The 22396-nt window shown below is 46.8% G+C and overlaps 1 protein-coding gene across 4 annotated transcripts in view; it reads left to right on the forward strand.

Annotated features, from left to right (window-relative positions):
• Positions 1-22396, forward strand: part of LOC108415563 (liprin-alpha-3-like) — an 80760-nt gene that overhangs the window by 2321 nt on the left and 56043 nt on the right. For 3 of the 4 annotated variants that reach the window (XR_005130082.1, XM_037536985.1, XM_037536983.1), the window contains exon 2: positions 11472-12188. Coding sequence is in view for 2 of the 4 variants with exons in the window: in XM_037536985.1 (XP_037392882.1) it covers positions 11937-12188 (252 nt within the window). In the remaining 2 variants the exon portion in view is untranslated. Of the gene's footprint in view, positions 1-11471; positions 12189-20540; positions 20558-22396 lie in introns of those variants that run through there. The other variant, XM_037536984.1, reaches the window with a different exon arrangement.

Raw genomic sequence — 22396 nt, forward strand, 5'->3', positions numbered from 1 at the left:
GTAGAGTAAAGGTAAAGGGGCGGTAGATTAAAGGTAAAGAGACGGTAGAGTAAAGGTAAAGAGGTGGTAGATTAGAGGTAAAGAGACGATAGAGTAAAGGTAAAGAGGCGGTAGAGTAAAGGTAAAGAGACGGTAGATTAAAGGTAAAGAGACGGTAGAGTAAAGGTAAAGAGGCGGTAGAGTAAAGGTAAAGAGGTGGTAGATTAGAGGTAAAGAGACGATAGAGTAAAGGTAAAGGGGCGGTAGATTAGAGGTAAAGACACAGTAGAGTAAAGGTAAAGGGGCGGTAGATTAAAGGTAAAGAGACGGTAGAGTAAAGGTAAAGAGGCGGTAGAGTAAAGGTAAAGAGGTGGTAGATTAGAGGTAAAGAGACGATAGAGTAAAGGTAAAGGGGCGGTAGATTAGAGGTAAAGAGATGGTAGAGTAAAGGTAAAGAGACGGTAGTGTAAAGGTAAAAGGGCGGTAGATTAGAGGTAAAGAGATGGTAAAGGTAAAGAGGTGGTAAACTAAAGTTAAAGAGACAGAGTAAAGGTAAAGGGGCAGTAGATTAAAGGTAAAGAGGCGGTAGAGTAAAGGTAAAGGGGCGGTAGATTAGAGGTAAAGAGATGGTAGAGTAAAGGTAAAGAGACGGTAGTGTAAAGGTAAAAGGGTGGTAGATTAGAGGTAAAGAGATGGTAAAGGTAAAGGGGCGGTAGATTAGAGGTAAAGAGATGGAAGAGTAAAGGTAAAGGGGTGGTAGATTAGAGGTAAAGAGATGGTAGAGTAAATGTAAAGGGGTGGTAGATTAGAGGTAAAGAGGTGGTAGATTAGAGGTAAAGAGGTGGTAGAGTAAAGGTAAAGAGGCAGTAGAGTAAAGGTAAAGGGGTGGTAGATTATAGGTAAAGGGGCGGTAGATTAGAGGTAAACGGGTGGTATATTAGAGGTAAAGTGGTGGTAGATTATAGGTAAAGGGGCGGTAGATTAGAGGTAAAGAGGCGGTAGATTAGAGGTAAAGGGGCGGTAGATTAGAGGTAAAGAGGCTGTAGATTAAAGTTAAAGGGGCAGTAGATTAGAGGTAAAGAGGCAGTATATTAGAGGTAAAGGGGCGGTAGATTAGAGGTAAAGGGGCGGTAGATTAGAGGTAAAGGGGTGGTAGATTATAGGTAAAGGGGCGGTAGATTAGAGGTAAAGGGGCGGTAGATTAAAGGTAAAGAGGCGGTAGAGTAAAGGTAAAGGGGCGGTAGATTAGAGGTAAAGAGATGGTAGAGTAAAGGTAAAGAGACGGTAGTGTAAAGGTAAAAGGGTGGTAGATTAGAGGTAAAGAGATGGTAAAGGTAAAGGGGCGGTAGATTAGAGGTAAAGAGATGGTAGAGTAAAGGTAAAGGGGTGGTAGATTAGAGGTAAAGAGATGGTAGAGTAAATGTAAAGGGGTGGTAGATTAGAGGTAAAGAGGTGGTAGATTAGAGGTAAAGAGGTGGTAGAGTAAAGGTAAAGAGGCAGTAGAGTAAAGGTAAAGGGGTGGTAGATTATAGGTAAAGGGGCGGTAGATTAGAGGTAAACGGGTGGTATATTAGAGGTAAAGTGGTGGTAGATTATAGGTAAAGGGGCGGTAGATTAGAGGTAAAGAGGCGGTAGATTAGAGGTAAAGGGGCGGTAGATTAGAGGTAAAGAGGCTGTAGATTAAAGTTAAAGGGGCAGTAGATTAGAGGTAAAGAGGCTGTAGATTAAAGTTAAAGGGGCAGTAGATTAGAGGTAAAGAGGCAGTATATTAGAGGTAAAGGGGCGGTAGATTAGAGGTAAAGGGGTGGTAGATTATAGGTAAAGGGGCAGTAGATTAGAGGTAAAGGGGCGGTAGATTAAAGTTAAAGGGGCGGTAGATTAGAGGTAAGGGGCGGTAGATTAGAGGTAAAGGGGCGGTAGATTAGAGGTAAAGGGGCGGTAGATTAGAGGTAAAGAGGCTGTCGATTAAAGGTAAAGGGGCGGTAGATTAGAGGTAAAGGGGCGGTAGATTAGAGGTAAAGGGGCGGTAGATTAGAGGTAAGGGGCGGTAGATTAGAGGTAAAGAGGCTGTAGATTAGAGGTAAAGGGGCGGTAGATTAGAGGTAAAGAGGCGGTAGATTAGAGGTAAAGAGGCGGTACATTAGAGGTAAAGAGGCTGTAGATTAGAGGTAAAGAGCTTGTAGATTAAAGGTAAAGAGGCTGTAGATTAGAGGTAAAGAGCTTGTAGATTAAAGGTAAAGAGGCTGTAGATTAAAGGTAAAGAGGCTGTAGATTAGAGGTAAAGAGGCGGTAGATTAGATGTAAAGGGGCGGTACATTAGAGGTAAAGAGGCGGTAGATTAAAGGTAAAGAGGCTGTAGATTAGAGGTAAAGAGCTTGTAGATTAAAGGTAAAGAGGCTGTAGATTAGAGGTAGAGGCTGTAGATTAGAGGTAAACAGTAACTCAGCTGGTGACTCAGTAGCTGTCACTCAAGATTTGTAACATTGGTAACATCAATGATTCTAAAGCACTGTTGAGTGAATTATGGCAGGTTTTGTTGCAGTTAGTTTCATTTTTCTTATTTTATTTTGAAATCTTACAGTTTTTGGTTTGATCTGATACATTTTCACTGGGATCTGTTCTCACTTTAGTATTTTTATGTTATGTTACATTTTGTTATGTAATTTCTCTGATATGTTACTCTGTTCACTTTGATTTGTTGACATTTTCAACTAGATTTATACAAATCTTGCTTTTATTTGTTTTATTTGTTACAATACTTAATTTTTCACAATACACAATTTTGATATGTTGCCAGACGTTTTCATTCCAGTCTGTTACTGTTTTTTTTTTTTTTTAATTTGTTACAATATTTATTTTGGTCTGTTGTCTGGTTGGTTTTGTTTTACATTTTTATTTGAACTGTTACCATTTTTCACTTTGATATGTTTGCATTAACATATTTTCACCATCATTCTAAAATTGATTTGTTACATTTTTACTGTGATCTGCTACTGTATTCAGTTTGATCTGATGCACACATAAGGGAACACAGCCCAGCAGGAAAGACAACACACAGCGGATTAGTAAAACAAGAGGGAAATATGCTATATGGCCCAAAGTATGTGGACACCCCTCCTAATTATTGAGTTCAGGTGTTTCAGCCACACCCATTGTTAACAGGTGTATAAAATCAAGCACATAGCCTTGCAGTCTCCATAGACAAATACAGGCAGTAGAGGGTCGCACTGAAGAGCTCAGTAAACATGGCTCTGTCATAGGGCGCTGCCTCTGCCTCAAGTCAGTCTGTGAGATTTCTGTCCTGCTAGATCTGCCCCAGACAACTGTAAGTGCTATTATTGTGAAATGGAAGTATTAAGGAGCAACAACAGTTCAATCCTGAAGTGGTTGACCACTCAAACCACAGAGTGCTGAAGTTATCTTGTAATTATCTCCTATTCTCTGCTGCATCAGTCACTACAAAGTTACGAACTGCCAGCACAAGATCTGTCAATCAGAAACGTCATGAACTGGGTCTCCATGGCTGAGCAGCTGCACACAAGCCTAAGATCACTATGTGCACTGCCAAGCATCAGCTGGAGGGGTGTAAAGTGTCGCCACTGGACTCTGGAGCAGTGGAACCGTGTTCTCTGGAGAGATGAACCAGCTTCTCTATCTGTCAGTCTGGTGATGACTCTGGGTTTGGTGGATGTCAGGAGAACATCACCTACCAGAACACAGAGCCAGCAGTAAAGTTTGGTGGAGGAGGGATGATGGGCTGGGCTGTTTCTCAGGGTTTGGCCTCTCAGTTCCAGTGAAGGGTGATGTTGATGCTACAGCACAAAGACATTTTACACAGTTAAGCTTCCAGCTTTGGGGCAGCAGTTTGGGCAAGAGCCTTTCCTGTTCCAGCAGGACTGAGTCCCTGAGCACAAAGCAGCTCCATAAAGACACGGGGTACATTTACATGCACTTAATAATCAGATCAGAATCGGATTTCAGCAGTTATCTGATTATTTAACTGGTCATGCAAACACACACTCTGATTTCTTAGATCAGATTAAGGTCTATAAATCTGATTAAGAGGTCTGATAAAGAGGCTGGATCTGAGCTCAGTGATGGGGTTTTTCACTGTACGTTTCTCTCCGTCTGAGCATGTGAGAAAACAGAACACCGACCCGGAAACAGCGAATTCCAACCAACACTCTCTACATCTCAGGGAAAGCTTCCCAGAAGAGTGGAGGCTGTTAGAGCCACAGAGGAGGGCAACTCCATATTAACGCCCATGGTTTTAGAATGGGACGTCCAACAAGCTCATATAGATATGATGGCCAGGTGTCGACATGCTTTTGGCCGCGTAGTGTCCACGATACCAGGTTGTGCTGACCAACAAACATCTGAAACAACGCAGCTCATTCAGTTCATCTTACCTGTTTAAGTTTCACGTTTGTTCAGCAAGAGAGAGCAGCAGTGATGTCCGTTTTTTTGACTGTATGTTGGGGGTGAAGGGTAACAGTGTAAATCTGAACTGTTGCTTTAGTACGTTACCATCATAAGCTGCTTGTAAGGGCTCAAGACAGATTAAAACGAAGAGACCCTTATTAGTCCCACAACAGGGAAATTTCACCTCCACATTTAACCCATCCGTGCAGTGAAGCACTACATACACACTAGTGAACACAAACACACACACACACATAAACACACACTAGGGGGCAGTGAGCACACTTGCCCGGAGAGGTGGGCAGCCCTATCCACAGCGCCCGGGGAGCAGTTGAGGGTTAGGTGTCTTGCTCAAGGACACCTCAGTCACGTACTGTCGGCCCTGGGGATCGAACCGGCAACCTTCTAATCTCAGGGCTGGTTCCCTGACCTCCAGCCCCCGACTGCCCCTTAGAGGGACAGAAAAGAGGACAGAATTTACAATAATAGCCATGATTTTCCTGAAAATCCAGTGGGGCCACCTTATGCCTCACTGTTTCCATTGGCTTCCAGTAGAGGTGGGTAATCCAGGTCTAAAAAGTAAAAACCCTCCCCAGTGGAACGTGCAGACGGAATACCAGACGCTTGCAGATGATAGGATACGAAGCTGTAATAGTCAACAGCCAGCCAAATCCACAAAGGGGAAAAAGACAATTCGAAGTCAGAGTCCAGGCCAAAAAGTCAAAACACAGAGGAATCCGAGAAAGCAAAAGTACACAAGGGAAGGACGGGAATCGGAAACGGGTTAAACGTAGCGAAAGCTCGGGACACGGAAAACACGATAGGAGGAAAACGCTCAGTGATTGTATGGAGACTACCTCGCGATGACTCAAACGAAGGTCCAAGCTTAAGTAGTCCAGTCTCTTGTGGCTAAAGTAGTTCAGGTGAAAGAGTTCAGTAAACGGGCGATTGTGAACGCTGATAGGTGCGTGGGGAAACCACGTGATCAGCCTCGGAATCCTGGGTGTTAGAGTTTTCTCCTAAGATGGAGTCTGAGTGCGCCTGATCTGTCACGCGATCTCCCCGAGCATTCTGGGAGATGAAGTCTGTTTCCCTTTCAGACCTCGCTGAATGCGTGACACCCAGAGGAGGGTTTTTGGACCTCTAGTTTCCAGCATGCTAGAATTCAGTAGTGCTTGCCAGAGCATTTCAGTGAGAAATGTTTAACTGGTTTTGGTTTGGACTGTGTGATTCAAACATGAGCTCGAGGACAACAACACCTGAAGAAGTGTTCTTGGAACGTGTTTTGAAGCACAGATATACATACATAGGCGTTGCATCGTCCAGTCTGCTCTTCTCTGTTTGGAGCAGTACGTCTACCCGTCTGGTATATTTGAGCGGTCAAGATCTGCTAGTGAACAAACACCTGTATTAAGATGTAATGAGTTCTCATGATTGAATCTGCTGTAACATCTTTATTACTACAGATTTCCACCAAATCTTTGTTCTAATTTAACATCCTAATTACATGATATAGCTGTTGGCTATAAACAAACTCAGATTGCCATAAGGAAGTTGATAACAACTATAAAGAGCGTTTTGAGTGGAATGACATTGTTTATTTATCTGATGCTTACGGGTACTGATGGGAACCGTGTAAGTCTAGAGATCTCTTTATTTTGGCTGTTTGCTTGCATGTAGCTTATGCCATGAAAGGAGAAGGGTTAATGATATTGTGGTGCTGGCAGGTTATGCCAACAACCCCCAACTCTCTCTGCGTCCCCAAACTCTCCCCACAAAGTTGGAAGTGTACAATTGTCCACAATGTCTTCGTGCTGAAACAAGATTCTCAGGCCAACCCCTGAAAAACAGCCCCATGTCATCATCCCCCTCCACCAAACTTTACAGCTGGCACAGTGCAGACAGGCAGGTAACGTTCTCCTGGCATTTGCCAAACCCAGACTTGTCCATCAGGTTGACACATAGAAAAGCTGATTGGTCACTCCACAGAACACGTTTACAGTGCTCCAGAGTCCGGCGGCGCTTTACACCCCTCCAGCCAACGCTTGGCGTTGCACTTGGTGATATGAGGCTTCATGCAGCTGCTCAGCCTTGGAAACCCTGCCATGAAGCTCCTGGCACAGTGTCTGTGCCGATGTTGATGCCAGAGGAGGTTTAAACTCTGTGCTCTGTGCTCCTCAGAACTCGGCGACCCACTCTGTACCTTTACGTGGTCTGACTCTTCGTGGCCGAGCTGCTGTGGTTCCTAAACGCTTCCACTTTTCAGTAATACTCTCACAGCTGATCGTGAAAATCTAATTAATTCTTTAGACCCACTCTTTCACTAATGTGTGTAAAGGCAGGCTGGCTAGGGGCTTTTATACACCTGTGGCAATGAGACTGAATGAAACATCTCAAATTCAGTGACTAAGAACTGTGTCCCAATACTTTTGTCCATTTAGTGTGCCCAAGCACCGTCAGATTAGTAAAAATGTGCATGGCTTTAAAATGGAATATCTTCCAAAGAGGACACGTTTGCTCATAAACAGAGGTCATATCTGAGCTTATCGCTGCCTTCCACAAGACAGCTTCTGCATGGCTGCAGGACGTCCCCAACCCTGCAGTGCACAGGCAACCCTCCACTCCACTGTCCCTCAGCATTACCCACACCTGACGTTCAGCTTCACTGTACTGACCTGGCTGTACCGCATGAAGTCGCTGTGGTTACTATGCAAAACGTTCCTTATTTTCTTGCTGGACAGGTAATTGTAGACCTCTGCGCCGAAGTTCTGTAGCTCTTCACTGTCTATGCCTCACTGGGTCACTGTATCAGTATAACTAGCCTCAGGCCTCAGTTTCATCTTATCCACCCACTCTGTCGAAGTTGAGAGATGGGTGCTGCCAAAAGAAGGTCACTAAAACTTTTTCATATATTGTAAATAAGTAAAAATCTCGGGTTACGATAACAATTTCACCTGTTCACAACATAAACACTCTCCAGCATGAGCTACAAATCACGGGGAAGGTAAAAGTTGTATAGAATCAGACGCCCAAATAGACTTGATCTGTGACCTAGGGGTGGGAAGTATGACTATTTGAACATTATTATGATGAATTGTGATAAACAGTGTGCTTTTGTGAGCATAATGTGTCTGTGCTCTGTACTTAAAGAACACTCATAGGCTGGGGGCTGTTAACATTCGCCAAAAATGATGTTCTTCCTTCTAAAAAGAAACAAAGGCTTGGACCATATGAATATCTATTTTTGCACATTTTGTCCAAAAGAGGGCAAACCAGTACAGCAAGAGTGTTGCATCCACTTTAGTTCCCCCTCAAATTCGCAGTGTCTTCATGAATCCAGGCCCCAGGAGTGCAAATTCACTGAGAAGAAATCAGCACAAACAGCGCTGCAGCTATGTTGTTGAAAGGTTGCCGCCAATTAGACTAATAAATCAAGCCATAAGACTTTTTAACTTTTAATGCTGCATGGATGTGGTTTTAAGGGCAGTCGTGGACTGGAGGTCAGGGAACCGGCCCTGTGACCGGAAGGTCGCCGGTTCGATCCCCTCAGCTGACAGTCCATGACTGAGGTGTCCTTGAGCAAGACACCTGACCCCCAACTGCTCCCCAGGCGCTGCGGATTGGGCTGCCCACCGCTCCGGGCAAGTGTGCTCACTGCCCCCTAGAGTGTGTGTTCACTAGTGTGTATGTGGTGTTTCACTGCACTGACGGGTTAAACGTGGAGGTGAAATTTCCCCGTTGTGGGACTAATAAGGGTCACTTATTCATAATAAAGGGGAGCGTGAACTTGAGGAGGAGCTGAGTTGGAGCTATTGGTGTGTATGTTTTGAGACGTGCCCTCAGATTGCTAGTGCTGAAATGGTAGGCTAACTGTAGCTCACATAGCTCGCCTGCAACTTTATCGCAAGCTTCCACAATTTTCCCACCTGCTCTGAAGAATTTTACACCCTCTCTCTGCGGTTGAGTTGGAGCGTGAACTCTGCCGTCATTACCGTGCGGTCACATTTCAGCTGGAGCTACATTTCGTTTTATATCACGAAATCATGAAAGTGATGATGCGTGACTCCTGCCCATCATGCAGTGCGTTCAGTGACCCATGCCGGTTGCGAGGCAGACAGTTGGTAAAGCTGCTTTTTTGTAATCAGATGTTTCTTTTCACAATCAAACCTCTTTTTTTACAATTTGATTATGTAATTGAATTTATCCTGTTTAATTGACAGGCCTAATTGGCTGCATGTTTGAGCGTGATTAGTCAGATTTAATTAGATTTAGAGTAGCACAGCAAGCAAACATGTTAATGCTTTTTATAGCTTTATGTCAGAATATGCAATACACAAGCATCATTGTACCGTATTGTCACCCCTAACCTGAACAGATTCTGGTTGGGTGGAACTGCTACAGCCACTTTAGCTCTGGTGGACTCCTGGTCAGGGCTGTGGTGTCTTTGGGTGAAAAGCTCTGGTAGATTTACTAAAAGAGATGCATTACCATTGATTCCATGTGAAAAAGTGGACGTGTTTGGACTGTTGAGTTCAGTGTTTTCATTTACATCCAGGCAAGCATGGCCTTCAGTGCCACTCAGCTAGAAAAGCTAGTAAAGCATTGTGTAGGACCAGGACCATCAAACGCTGATCCAGTGCCTCCAACTAAGAAAAAACACATGGATGGTTACAGTAAATTAGTGATTTTATGGTGCATAATGGAATTTAAGAAGCTTCTTAAAGGGCAATTCCACTGATTTTTCCAATTGTCTGCTTAATTCAGTATTTGGGATCTTAAGCAAATGAATTCAGAGTGGATTAATGTGAAACGGTTGGTTGTAGAGACTCAGACGTCTTTACAGTGGTGGTAATGGGAACCAGTCGCCATGACTACAACACAGATATAGACACTTTATTTACCATCCAGAACCACCAGAGAACCTACATGAGTCTTATATGGAATGTTGATGATGGAAAATAGTGGAAAATCAGAAATAATGAGCTCCCTGGACATTTATGTTATTTCCTCTCCAATGTGTGGTTAAGCATCTCCTAGCCTTAATAACAGCTCCAGTCCTGTCAGGTCAGGACTACAGCAGTCTCTCTGAAACAGTTCCTGTCCATTCTAGTCCACTCATGCACTAACTTTGTGCTTCATGTCTAAGTAGAATACTTAGAATACACTGATACTCCTGTGTTCCAGGACGACGGCTGTAGGGTGTCTGTATGTGACCAGTACAGACATGATTTAACACTAGGACAGTTTGACTGGCCAGCAAAATCACCAGACCTCAATTCCAATAGTCTGTGAGCTCGTGTATATTCACCTAATTATCCGATAACAGTCACTAACTGGTTCAGTGCATTTACATGTAATCTCCTGATAACGGCAGTCAATCAGATTGTGTCAGTGTGTTTACACTTTTTCCTTTAGTGGCGCTCTATTTTCACACATGCTCAGACTGAGAGAAAGGAAAGAAATCAGAGTGAGAGTTTACTGAAGTGAGAAATCTGAGTACTGAGCTGTGATCCAGCCTCTTTATCAGCTCCTTAATCAGATTTAGAGACCTTAATCTGATCTAACTCACAGCACCCCTGAGCTGATCTGTGGAAGAGTGGACTAGACTGGACAGGAACTCTCTGAGAGGGACAGCTGTAATCCTGACCTGATAGGATTGATGAAGTTTATCGAGACACGAAGATGCTTAACCAAATATTAGAAAGGTAATGGTGCATCCAGCTAATTGAGGTGAAATTTCCTTTAGGGACTATTTTGCCGCACAGCGCCCTGCATGTCTCCCTCCACCATGAATGGAGTTGAAGTTCTCTAAACTCTCATAAAACAGCGTCTCAGCCATCAGGCAGTGAATTCAGAACCAGTTCATGTAGGAACTTTCTGTAGGAGCTTTTAGAGGGACGTCTGGTTCCCATCACCACCACTGTGAGCGGTTCTGACTCGGTAAGGTTATCTAGAACTGGGAACCACACATTTAATTTATGTTTTTATGTAATTTTAAGATTTTGCGTTGGAATTTCTAATCGTATTAAAGGTGCTGATGTGTTTATTTCTGTGAACCACTCCTGAAAGATGAGATATAAAGATTTTTTGGATCTTTAAAATAGTTTGGACCGTAGGAAAAAGCAAATTAAAACAGAAAGCAATTACTTGTAAACTGTTCTTTACAGATCTTTAATTGAAACGAGGGCAGAGAAAAGTGTTATATTTATCACCTTTATTGGTTTTTGTAAATTTATGTTCATTCCAAATTTGATGCCTGCAGCTCATTCCAAAAAACATGGGACAGGGGCAGCTTGTTCTGAAATGCACAGGCAAGCAGACGAATAGGAACAGGTGATGCCGTGATTGATCGTTCGTTAAAGGCTCACTGTCTTAAAACTGCAGAATTCAGTAGGTTAAAAACAACTTTTCTCAACCTATATTTATGTTTATATGTTTATATAATCAAGGGGTTTCACCATTTTCCGTCTATAACGTTATCAAAAGATTCCGGAAATCCTGAGGAATCTCTAGGTGGAATACTGAGTGCCCATGATCTTCGATCCCTCAGTTCGTCGCTGCCTCCACCGGTGCAAATTAAGACCCTACAACACAAAGTGGAGGCATTTATGAATCACGTCCAGAAACACCGCCGACTTTTCTGGGCTAAAGCTTGTCTGACGTGGGCTGGTGGAAAGTGGAAGTATGTGTTGGGGTTGGACGATAGATATATGGAAGTGAGTTTGGGTTATCAGCAGTGTTGTGATTGTTTCGTGACTATACTGACTGTCTCACTCTAGATCAGACGTGTCTGCTATGAGCTCTGCAGGTGAAGTAAAACGGTAAAAATCGACATCCATGGAGGTCACTGCATATGTGTATGTATGTGCTGTGTGTTGATAGGAAATCACCTGTTCATCTCCAGGAAAACACAGGAACAATGTATTGCTCTTGCATAGTTCACTGAACAGAAATGATACAGTTGTGTGGAAAGTGAGAGTTAATATCCCACGTTTAATCAAGCTGGTGTCAAACTCTGTGGTTTAGATTTCATTGAAAAGCTTCTTTTGTTGTTGTTTTCTGTCTTTTAGCTCCCAGCAGTGACCAGTCCTGGCTCTCCGTCCTCTAACTTCAAGCACTCCTGTTTCGGCCAGTCACAGACTCTACTCAGCAATACGGGCACACACAGACTTGTGGAATAGTCTTTCTCAGCCATGTTCAACACATGGCTAGTAGTAGAAATGACGAGCAGTTTTTAAAAACATGGCCTGGATGTGCTATAATCTAGCGCAGCCCATCCGTTGCCATGGTTACATGTGTATTCATTTATTCTATCATTAGAGACAATTAGAGCTTTGCAACATAATGCCTGCTTGTTTCGTCATAAGCACTGGAACCTAAACAACCAACAGAAACTCAAAATAAGTGACCCTTATTTTTTTTGGTGCACTTTTTAATTCAGCGTACTTGCTTAGAACCTACAAGCCAAGGGGACTTCAGGTAGTCTTGAAGACATCAGAGCCAGGGAACCAGGGAGATTCCTACACTCTGTCAAGATGATGTGCGAAGTGATGCCCACCATCTCCGAGGATGGTCGTGGAGGGGGTGTGGCCGCGAGTGGGACAGGGGGCGGGGCTGAGGGTGGTGGACTAGAGTGCGTAATGGTCAGCATGCTAGCAGAGAGAGAGCGTCTGCTGGACAGCCTGAGGGACACGCAGGAAACACTGAGCACTGCCCAGCTCCGCCTGCGAGAACTCAGCCACGAGAAAGATTCACTGCAGAGACAACTCTCCATCGCCCTGCCTCAGGTGAGCTCTATAACTCTCCATCGCCCTGCCTCAGGTGAGCTCTAAAACTCTCCATCGCCCTGCCTCAGGTGAGCTCTAAAACTCTCCATCGCCCTGCCTCAGGTGAGCTCTATAACTCTCCATCGCCCTGTCTCAGGTGAGCTCTAAAACTCTACATCACCCTGCCTCAGGTGAGCTCTATAACTCTCCATCGCCCTGCCTCAGGTGAGCTCTAAAACTCTCCATCGCCCTGCCTCAGGTGAGCTCTATAACTCTCCATCGCCCTGCCTCAGATGAGCTCTATAACTCTCCATCGCCCTGCCTCAGGTGAGCTCTAAAACTACCCATAAACTTCCCTCAGGTGAACTCTATAACTCTCCATCGCCCTGCCTCAGGTGAGCTCTATAACTCTCCATCGCCCTGCCTCAGGTGAGCTCTAAAACTCTCCATCGCCCTGCCTCAGGTGAGCTCTATAACTCTCCATCGCCCTGCCTCAGGTGAGCTCTATAACTCTCCATCGCCCTGCCTCAGATGAGCTCTATAACTCTCCATCGCCCTGCCTCAGGTGAGCTCTAAAACTACCCATAAACTTCCCTCAGGTGAACTCTATAACTCTCCATCACCCTGCCTCAGGTGAGCTCTAAAACTCTCCATCGCCCTGCCTCAGCTGAGCTCTAAAACTACCCATAGACTTCCCTCAGGTGAACTCTAAAACTCTCCATCGCCCTGCCTCAGCTGAGCTCTAAAACTACCCATAGACTTCCCTCAGGTGAACTCTATAACTCTCCATCGCCCTGCCTCAGCTGAGCTCTAAAACTACCCATAGACTTCCCTCAGGTGAACTCTATAACTCTCCATCGCCCTGCCTCAGGTGAGCTCTAAAACTACCCATAAACTTCCCTCAGGTGAACTCTATAACTCTCCATCGCCCTGCCTCAGGTGAGCTCTAAAACTACCCATAAACTTCCCTCAGGTGAACTCTAAAACTCTCCATCGCCCTGCCTCAGGTGAGCTCTAAAACTACCCATAAACTTCCCTCAGGTGAGCTCTAAAACTCTCCATCGCCCTGCCTCAGGTGAGCTCTAAAACTACCCATAGACTTCCCTCAGGTGAACTCTATAACTCTCCATCGCCCTGCCTCAGGTGAGCTCTAAAACTACCCATAGACTTCCCTCAGGTGAACTCTATAACTCTCCATCGCCCTGCCTCAGGTGAGCTCTAAAACTACCCATAAACTTCCCTCAGGTGAACTCTATAACTCTCCATCGCCCTGCCTCAGGTGAGCTCTATAACTCTCCATCGCCCTGCCTCAGGTGAACTCTATAACTCTCCATCGCCCTGCCTCAGGTGAGCTCTAAAATTACCCATAGACTTCCCTCAGGTGAACTCTATAACTCTGCATCGCCCTGCCTCAGGTGAGCTCTAAAATTACCCATAGACTTCCCTCAGGTGAACTCTATAACTCTCCATCGCCCTGCCTCAAGTGAGCTCTAAAACTACCCATAGACTTCCCTCAGGTGAACTCTATAACTCTCCATCGCCCTGCCTCAGGTGAGCTCTAAAACTACCCATAAACTTCCCTCAGGTGAACTCTATAACTCTCCATCGCCCTGCCTCAAGTGAGCTCTAAAACTACCCATAGACTTCCCTCAGGTGAACTCTATAACTCTCCATCGCCCTGCCTCAGGTGAGCTCTAAAACTACCCATAGACTTCCCTCAGGTGAACTGTATAACTCTCCATCGCCCTGCCTCAGGTGAGCTCTAAAACTACCCATAGACTTCCCTCAGGTGAGCTCTATAACTCTCCATCGCCCTGTCTCAGGTGAGCTCTAAAACTCTCCATCACCCTGCCTCAGGTGAGCTCTATAACTCTCCATCGCCCTGCCTCAGGTGAGCTCTAAAACTCTCCATCGCCCTGCCTCAGGTGAGCTCTATAACTCTCCATCGCCCTGCCTCAGGTGAGCTCTATAACTCTCCATCGCCCTGCCTCAGGTGAGCTCTAAAACTACCCATAAACTTCCCTCAGGTGAACTCTATAACTCTCCATCGCCCTGCCTCAGGTGAGCTCTAAAACTACCCATAGACTTCCCTCAGGTGAACTCTATAACTCTCCATCGCCCTGCCTCAGGTGAGCTCTAAAACTACCCATAGACTTCCCTCAGGTGAACTCTATAACTCTCCATCGCCCTGCCTCAGGTGAGCTCTAAAACTACCATAGACTTCCCTCAGGTGAGCTCTATAACTCTCCATCGCCCTGTCTCAGGTGAGCTCTAAAACTCTCCATCACCCTGCCTCAGGTGAGCTCTATAACTCTCCATCGCCCTGCCTCAGGTGAGCTCTAAAACTCTCCATCGCCCTGCCTCAGGTGAGCTCTATAACTCTCCATCGCCCTGCCTCAGATGAGCTCTATAACTCTCCATCGCCCTGCCTCAGGTGAGCTCTAAAACTACCCATAGACTTCCCTCAGGTGAACTCTATAACTCTCCATCGCCCTGCCTCAGGTGAGCTCTAAAACTACCCATAAACTTCCCTCAGGTGAACTCTATAACTCTCCATCGCCCCTGCCTCAAGTGAGCTCTAAAACTACCCATAGACTTCCCTCAGGTGAACTCTATAACTCTCCATCGCCCTGCCACAGGTGAGCTCTAAAACTACCCATAGACTTCCCTCAGGTGAACTGTATAACTCTCCATCGCCCTGCCTCAGGTGAGCTCTAAAACTACCCATAGACTTCCCTCAGGTGAGCTCTATAACTCTCCATCGCCCTGTCTCAGGTGAGCTCTAAAACTCTCCATCACCCTGCCTCAGGTGAGCTCTATAACTCTCCATCGCCCTGCCTCAGGTGAGCTCTAAAACTCTCCATCGCCCTGCCTCAGGTGAGCTCTATAACTCTCCATCGCCCTGCCTCAGATGAGCTCTATAACTCTCCATCGCCCTGCCTCAGGTGAGCTCTAAAACTACCCATAAACTTCCCTCAGGTGAACTCTATAACTCTCCATCGCCCTGCCTCAGGTGAGCTCTAAAACTACCCATAGACTTCCCTCAGGTGATCTCTATAACTCTCCATCGCCCTGCCTCAGGTGAGCTCTAAAACTACCCATAGACTTCCCTCAGGTGAACTCTATAACTCTCCATCGCCCTGCCTCAGGTGAGCTCTAAAACTACCCATAGACTTCCCTCAGGTGAGCTCTATAACTCTCCATCGCCCTGTCTCAGGTGAGCTCTAAAACTCTCCATCACCCTGCCTCAGGTGAGCTCTATAACTCTCCATCGCCCTGCCTCAGGTGAGCTCTAAAACTCTCCATCACCTGCCTCAGGTGAGCTCTATAACTCTCCATCGCCCTGCCTCAGATGAGCTCTATAACTCTCCATCGCCCTGCCTCAGGTGAGCTCTAAAACTACCCATAAACTTCCCTCAGGTGAACTCTATAACTCTCCATCACCCTGCCTCAGGTGAGCTCTAAAACTCTCCATCGCCCTGCCTCAGGTGAGCTCTAAAACTACCCATAGACTTCCCTCAGGTGAACTCTAAAACTCTCCATCGCCCTGCCTCAGCTGAGCTCTAAAACTACCCATAGACTTCCCTCAGGTGAACTCTATAACTCTCCATCGCCCTGCCTCAGCTGAGCTCTAAAACTACCCATAGACTTCCCTCAGGTGAACTCTATAACTCTCCATCGCCCTGCCTCAGGTGAGCTCTAAAACTACCCATAAACTTCCCTCAGGTGAACTCTATAACTCTCCATCGCCCTGCCTCAGGGGAGCTCTAAAACTACCCATAAACTTCCCTCAGGTGAACTCTATAACTCTCCATCGCCCTGCCTCAGGTGAGCTCTAAAACTACCCATAAACTTCCCTCAGGTGAACTCTATAACTCTCCATCGCCCTGCCTCAGGTGAGCTCTAAAACTACCCATAAACTTCCCTCAGGTGAAGTCTATAACTCTCCATCGCCCTGCCTCAGGTGAGCTCTAAAACTACCCATAAACTTCCCTCAGGTGAACTCTATAACTCTCCATCGCCCTGCCTCAGGTGAGCTCTAAAACTACCCATAGACTTCCCTCAGGTGAACTCTATAACTCTCCATCGCCCTGCCTCAGGTGAGCTCTAAAACTACCCATAAACTTCCCTCAGGTGAACTCTATAACTCTCCATCGCCCTGCCTCAGGTGAGCTCTATAACTCTCCATCGCCCTGCCTCAGGTGAACTCTATAACTCTCCATCGCCCTGCCTCAGGTGAGCTCTAAAATTACCCATAGACTTCCCTCAGGTGAACTCTATAACTCTGCATCGCCCTGCCTCAGGTGAGCTCTAAAATTACCCATAGACTTCCCTCAGGTGAACTCTATAACTCTCCATCGCCCTGCCTCAAGTGAGCTCTAAAACTACCCATAGACTTCCCTCAGGTGAACTCTATAACTCTCCATCGCGCTGCCTCAGGTGAGCTTCTAAAACTACCCATAAACTTCCCTCAGGTGAAACTCTATAACTCTCCATCGCCCTGCCTCAGGTGAGCTCTAAAACTACCCATAAACTTCCCTCAGGTGAACTCTATAACTCTCCATCGCCCTGCCTCAAGTGAGCTCTAAAACTACCCATAGACTTCCCTCAGGTGAACTCTATAACTCTCCATCGCCCTGCCTCAAGTGAGCTCTAAAACTACCCATAGACTTCCCTCAGGTGAGCTCTATAACTCTCCATCGCCCTGTCCTCAGGTGAGCTCTAAAACTCTCCATCACCCTGCCTCAGGTGAGCTCTATAACTCTCCATCGCCCTGCCTCAGGTGAGCTCTAAAACTCTCCATCGCCCTGCCTCAGGTGAGCTCTATAACTCTCCCATCGCCCTGCCCTCAGATGAGCTCTATAACTCTCCATCGCCCTGCCTCAGGTGAGCTCTCTAAAACTACCCATAAACTTCCCTCAGGTGAACTCTATAACTCTCCATCGCCCTGCCTCAGGTGAGCTCTAAAACTACCATAGACTTCCCTCAGGTGAACTCTATAACTCTCCATCGCCCTGCCTCAGGTGAGCTCTAAAACTACCCATAGACTTCCTCAGGTGAGCTCTATAACTCTCCATCGCCCTGTCTCAGGTGAGCTCTAAAACTCTCCATCACCTGCCTCAGGTGAGCTCTATAACTCTCCATCGCCCTGCCTCAGGTGAGCTCTAAAACTCTCCATCACCCTGCCTCAGGTGATCTCTATAACTCTCCATCGCCCTGCCTCAGGATGAGCTCTATAACTCTCCATCGCCCTGCCTCAGGTGAGCTCTAAACTACCCATAAACTTCCCTCAGGTGAACTCTATAACTCTCCATCGCCCTGCCTCAGGTGAGCTCTAAAACTACCCATAAACTTCCCTCAGGTGAACTCTATAACTCTCCATCACCCTGCCTCAGGTGAGCTCTAAAACTCTCCATCGCCCTGCCTCAGCTGAGCTCTAAACTACCCATAGACTTCCCTCAGGTGAACTCTAAAACTCTCCATCGCCCTGCCTCAGCTGAGCTCTAAAACTACCCATAGACTTCCCTCAGGTGAACTCTATAACTCTCCATCGCCCTGCCTCAGCTGAGCTCTAAAACTACCCATAGACTTCCCTCAGGTGAACTCTATAACTCTCCATCGCCCTGCCTCAGGTGAGCTCTAAAACTACCCATAAACTTCCCTCAGGTGAACTCTATAACTCTCCATCGCCCTGCCTCAGGGGAGCTCTAAAACTACCATAAACTTCCCTCAGGTGAACTCTATAACTCTCCATCGCCCTGCCTCAGGTGAGCTCTAAAACTACCCATAAACTTCCCTCAGGTGAACTCTATAACTCTCCATCGCCCTGCCTCAGGTGAGCTCTAAAACTACCCATAAACTTCCCTCAGGTGAAGTCTATAACTCTCCATCGCCCTGCCTCAGGTGAGCTCTAAAACTACCCATAGACTTCCCTCAGGTGAACTCTATAACTCTCCATCGCCCTGCCTCAGGTGAGCTCTAAAACTACCCATAGACTTCCCTCAGGTGAACTCTATAACTCTCCATCGCCCTGCCTCAGGTGAGCTCTAAAACTACCCATAAACTTCCCTCAGGTGAACTCTATAACTCTCCATCGCCCTGCTCAGGTGAGCTCTATAACTCTCCATCGCCCTGCCTCAGGTGAACTCTATAACTCTCCATCGCCCTGCCTCAGGTGAGCTCTAAAATTACCCATAGACTTCCCTCAGGTGAACTCTATAACTCTGCATCGCCCTGCCTCAGGTGAGCTCTAAAATTACCCATAGACTTCCCTCAGGTGAACTCTATAACTCTCCATCGCCCTGCCTCAAGTGAGCTCTAAAACTACCCATAGACTTCCCTCAGGTGAACTCTATAACTCTCCATCGCCCTGCCTCAGGTGAGCTCTAAAACTACCCATAAACTTCCCTCAGGTGAACTCTATAACTCTCCATCGCCCTGCCTCAGGTGAGCTCTAAAACTACCCATAAACTTCCCTCAGGTGAACTCTATAACTCTCCATCGCCCTGCCTCAAGTGAGCTCTAAAACTACCCATAGACTTCCCTCAGGTGAACTCTATAACTCTCCATCGCCCTGCCTCAAGTGAGCTCTAAAACTACCCATAGACTTCCCTCAGGTGAGCTCTATAACTCTCCATCGCCCTGTCTCAGGTGAGCTCTAAAACTCTCCATCACCCTGCCTCAGGTGAGCTCTATAACTCTCCATCGCCCCTGCCTCAGGTGAGCTCTAAAACTCTCCATCGCCCTGCCTCAGGTGAGCTCTATAACTCTCCATCGCCCTTGCCTCAGATGAGCTCTATAACTCTCCATCGCCCTGCCTCAGGTGAGCTCTAAAACTACCCATAAACTTCCCTCAGGTGAACTCTATAACTCTCCATCGCCCTGCCTCAGGTGAGCTCTAAAACTACCCATAGACTTCCCTCAGGTGAACTCTATAACTCTCCATCGCCCTGCCTCAGGTGAGCTCTAAAACTACCCATAGACTTCCCTCAGGTGAACTCTATAACTCTCCATCGCCCTGCCTCAGGTGAGCTCTAAAACTACCCATAGACTTCCCTCAGGTGAGCTCTATAACTCTCCATCGCCCTGTCTCAGGTGAGCTCTAAAACTCTCCATCACCCTGCCTCAGGTGAGCTCTATAACTCTCCATCGCCCTGCCTCAGGTGAGCTCTAAAACTCTCCATCACCCTGCCTCAGGTGAGCTCTATAACTCTCCATCGCCCTGCCTCAGATGAGCTCTATAACTCTCCATCGCCCTGCCTCAGGTGAGCTCTAAAACTACCCATAAACTTCCCTCAGGTGAACTCTATAACTCTCCATCGCCCTGCCTCAGGTGAGCTCTAAAACTACCCATAAACTTCCCTCAGGTGAGCTCTATAACTCTCCATCACCCTGCCTCAGGTGAGCTCTAAAACTCTCCATCGCCCTGCCTCAGCTGAGCTCTAAAACTACCCATAGACTTCCCTCAGGTGAACTCTAAAACTCTCCATCGCCCTGCCTCAGCTGAGCTCTAAAACTACCCATAGACTTCCCTCAGGTGAACTCTATAACTCTCCATCGCCCTGCCTCAGCTGAGCTCTAAAACTACCCATAGACTTCCCTCAGGTGAACTCTATAACTCTCCATCGCCCTGCCTCAGGTGAGCTCTAAAACTACCCATAAACTTCCCTCAGGTGAACTCTATAACTCTCCATCGCCCTGCCTCAGGGGAGCTCTAAAACTACCCATAAACTTCCCTCAGGTGAACTCTAAAACTCTCCATCGCCCTGCCTCAGGTGAGCTCTAAAACTACCCATAAACTTCCCTCAGGTGAACTCTATAACTCTCCATCGCCCTGCCTCAGGTGAGCTCTAAAACTACCCATAAACTTCCCTCAGGTGAAGTCTATAACTCTCCATCGCCCTGCCTCAGGTGAGCTCTAAAACTACCCATAAACTTCCCTCAGGTGAACTCTATAACTCTCCATCGCCCTGCCTCAGGTGAGCTCTAAAACTACCCATAGACTTCCCTCAGGTGAACTCTATAACTCTCCATCGCCCTGCCTCAGGTGAGCTCTAAAACTACCCATAAACTTCCCTCAGGTGAACTCTATAACTCTCCATCGCCCTGCCTCAGGTGAGCTCTATAACTCTCCATCGCCCTGCCTCAGGTGAACTCTATAACTCTCCATCGCCCTGCCTCAGGTGAGCTCTAAAATTACCCATAGACTTCCCTCAGGTGAACTCTATAACTCTGCATCGCCCTGCCTCAGGTGAGCTCTAAAATTACCCATAGACTTCCCTCAGGTGAACTCTATAAACTCTCCATCGCCCCTGCCTCAAGTGAGCTCTAAAACTACCCATAGACTTCCCTCAGGTGAAACTCTATAACTCTCCATCGCCCTGCCTCAGGTGAGCTCTAAAACTACCCATAAACTCCCTCAGGTGAACTCTATAAACTCTCCATCGCCCTGCCTCAGGTGAGCTCTAAAACTACCCATAAACTTCCCTCAGGTGAACTCTATAACTCTCCATCGCCCTGCCTCAAGTGAGCTCTAAAACTACCCATAGACTTCCCTCAGGTGAGCTCTATAACTCTCCATCGCCCTGTCCTCAGGTGAGCTCTAAAACTCTCCATCACCCTGCCTCAGGTGAGCTCTATAACTCTCCATCGCCCTGCCTCAGATGAGCTCTATAACTCTCCATCGCCCTGCCTCAGGTGAGCTCTAAAACTACCCATAAACTTCCCTCAGGTGAACTCTATAACTCTCCATCGCCCTGCCTCAGGTGAGCTCTATAACTCTCCATCGCCCTGCCTCAGGTGAGCTCTATAACTCTCCATCGCCCTGCCTCAGGTGAGCTCTAAAACTCTCCATCGCCCTGCCTCAGGTGAGCTCTATAACTCTCCATCGCCCTGCCTCAGATGAGCTCTATAACTCTCCATCGCCCTGCCTCAGGTGAGCTCTAAAACTACCCATAAACTTCCCTCAGGTGAACTCTATAACTCTCCATCGCCCTGCCTCAGGTGAGCTCTAAAACTACCCATAAACTTCCCTCAGGTGAACTCTATAACTCTCCATCACCCTGCCTCAGGTGAGCTCTAAAACTCTCCATCGCCCTGCCTCAGCTGAGCTCTAAAACTACCCATAGACTTCCCTCAGGTGAACTCTAAAACTCTCCATCGCCCTGCCTCAGCTGAGCTCTAAAACTACCCATAGACTTCCCTCAGGTGAACTCTATAACTCTCCATCGCCCTGCCTCAGCTGAGCTCTAAAACTACCCATAGACTTCCCTCAGGTGAACTCTATAACTCTCCATCGCCCTGCCTCAGGTGAGCTCTAAAACTACCCATAAACTTCCCTCAGGTGAACTCTATAACTCTCCATCGCCCTGCCTCAGGTGAGCTCTAAAACTACCCATAAACTTCCCTCAGGTGAACTCTAAAACTCTCCATCGCCCTGCCTCAGGTGAGCTCTAAAACTACCCATAAACTTCCCTCAGGTGAACTCTATAACTCTCCATCGCCCTGCCTCAGGTGAGCTCTAAAACTACCCATAAACTTCCCTCAGGTGAACTCTATAACTCTCCATCGCCCTGCCTCAGGTGAGCTCTAAAACTACCCATAGACTTCCCTCAGGTGAACTCTATAACTCTCCATCGCCCTGCCTCAGGTGAACTCTATAACTCTCCATCGCCCTGCCTCAGGTGAGCTCTAAAATTACCCATAGACTTCCCTCAGGTGAACTCTATAACTCTGCATCGCCCTGCCTCAGGTGAGCTCTAAAATTACCCATAGACTTCCCTCAGGTGAACTCTATAACTCTCCATCGCCCTGCCTCAAGTGAGCTCTAAAACTACCCATAGACTTCCCTCAGGTGAACTCTATAACTCTCCATCGCCCTGCCTCAGGTGAGCTCTAAAACTACCCATAAACTTCCCTCAGGTGAACTCTATAACTCTCCATCGCCCTGCCTCAAGTGAGCTCTAAAACTACCCATAGACTTCCCTCAGGTGAACTCTATAACTCTCCATCGCCCTGCCTCAAGTGAGCTCTAAAACTACCCATAGACTTCCCTCAGGTGAACTCTATAACTCTCCATCGCCCTGCCTCAAGTGAGCTCTAAAATTACCCATAGACTTCCCTCAGGTGAACTCTAAAACTCTCCATCGCCCTGCCTCAGGTGAGCTCTAAAACTACCCATAGACTTCCCTCAGGTGAACTCTATAACTCTGCATCGCCCTGCCTCAGGT

Source organism: Pygocentrus nattereri, chromosome 3 (assembly GCF_015220715.1).
Source record: "Pygocentrus nattereri isolate fPygNat1 chromosome 3, fPygNat1.pri, whole genome shotgun sequence".
In the NCBI taxonomy this organism is placed as follows: Eukaryota; Metazoa; Chordata; class Actinopteri; order Characiformes; family Serrasalmidae; genus Pygocentrus; species Pygocentrus nattereri.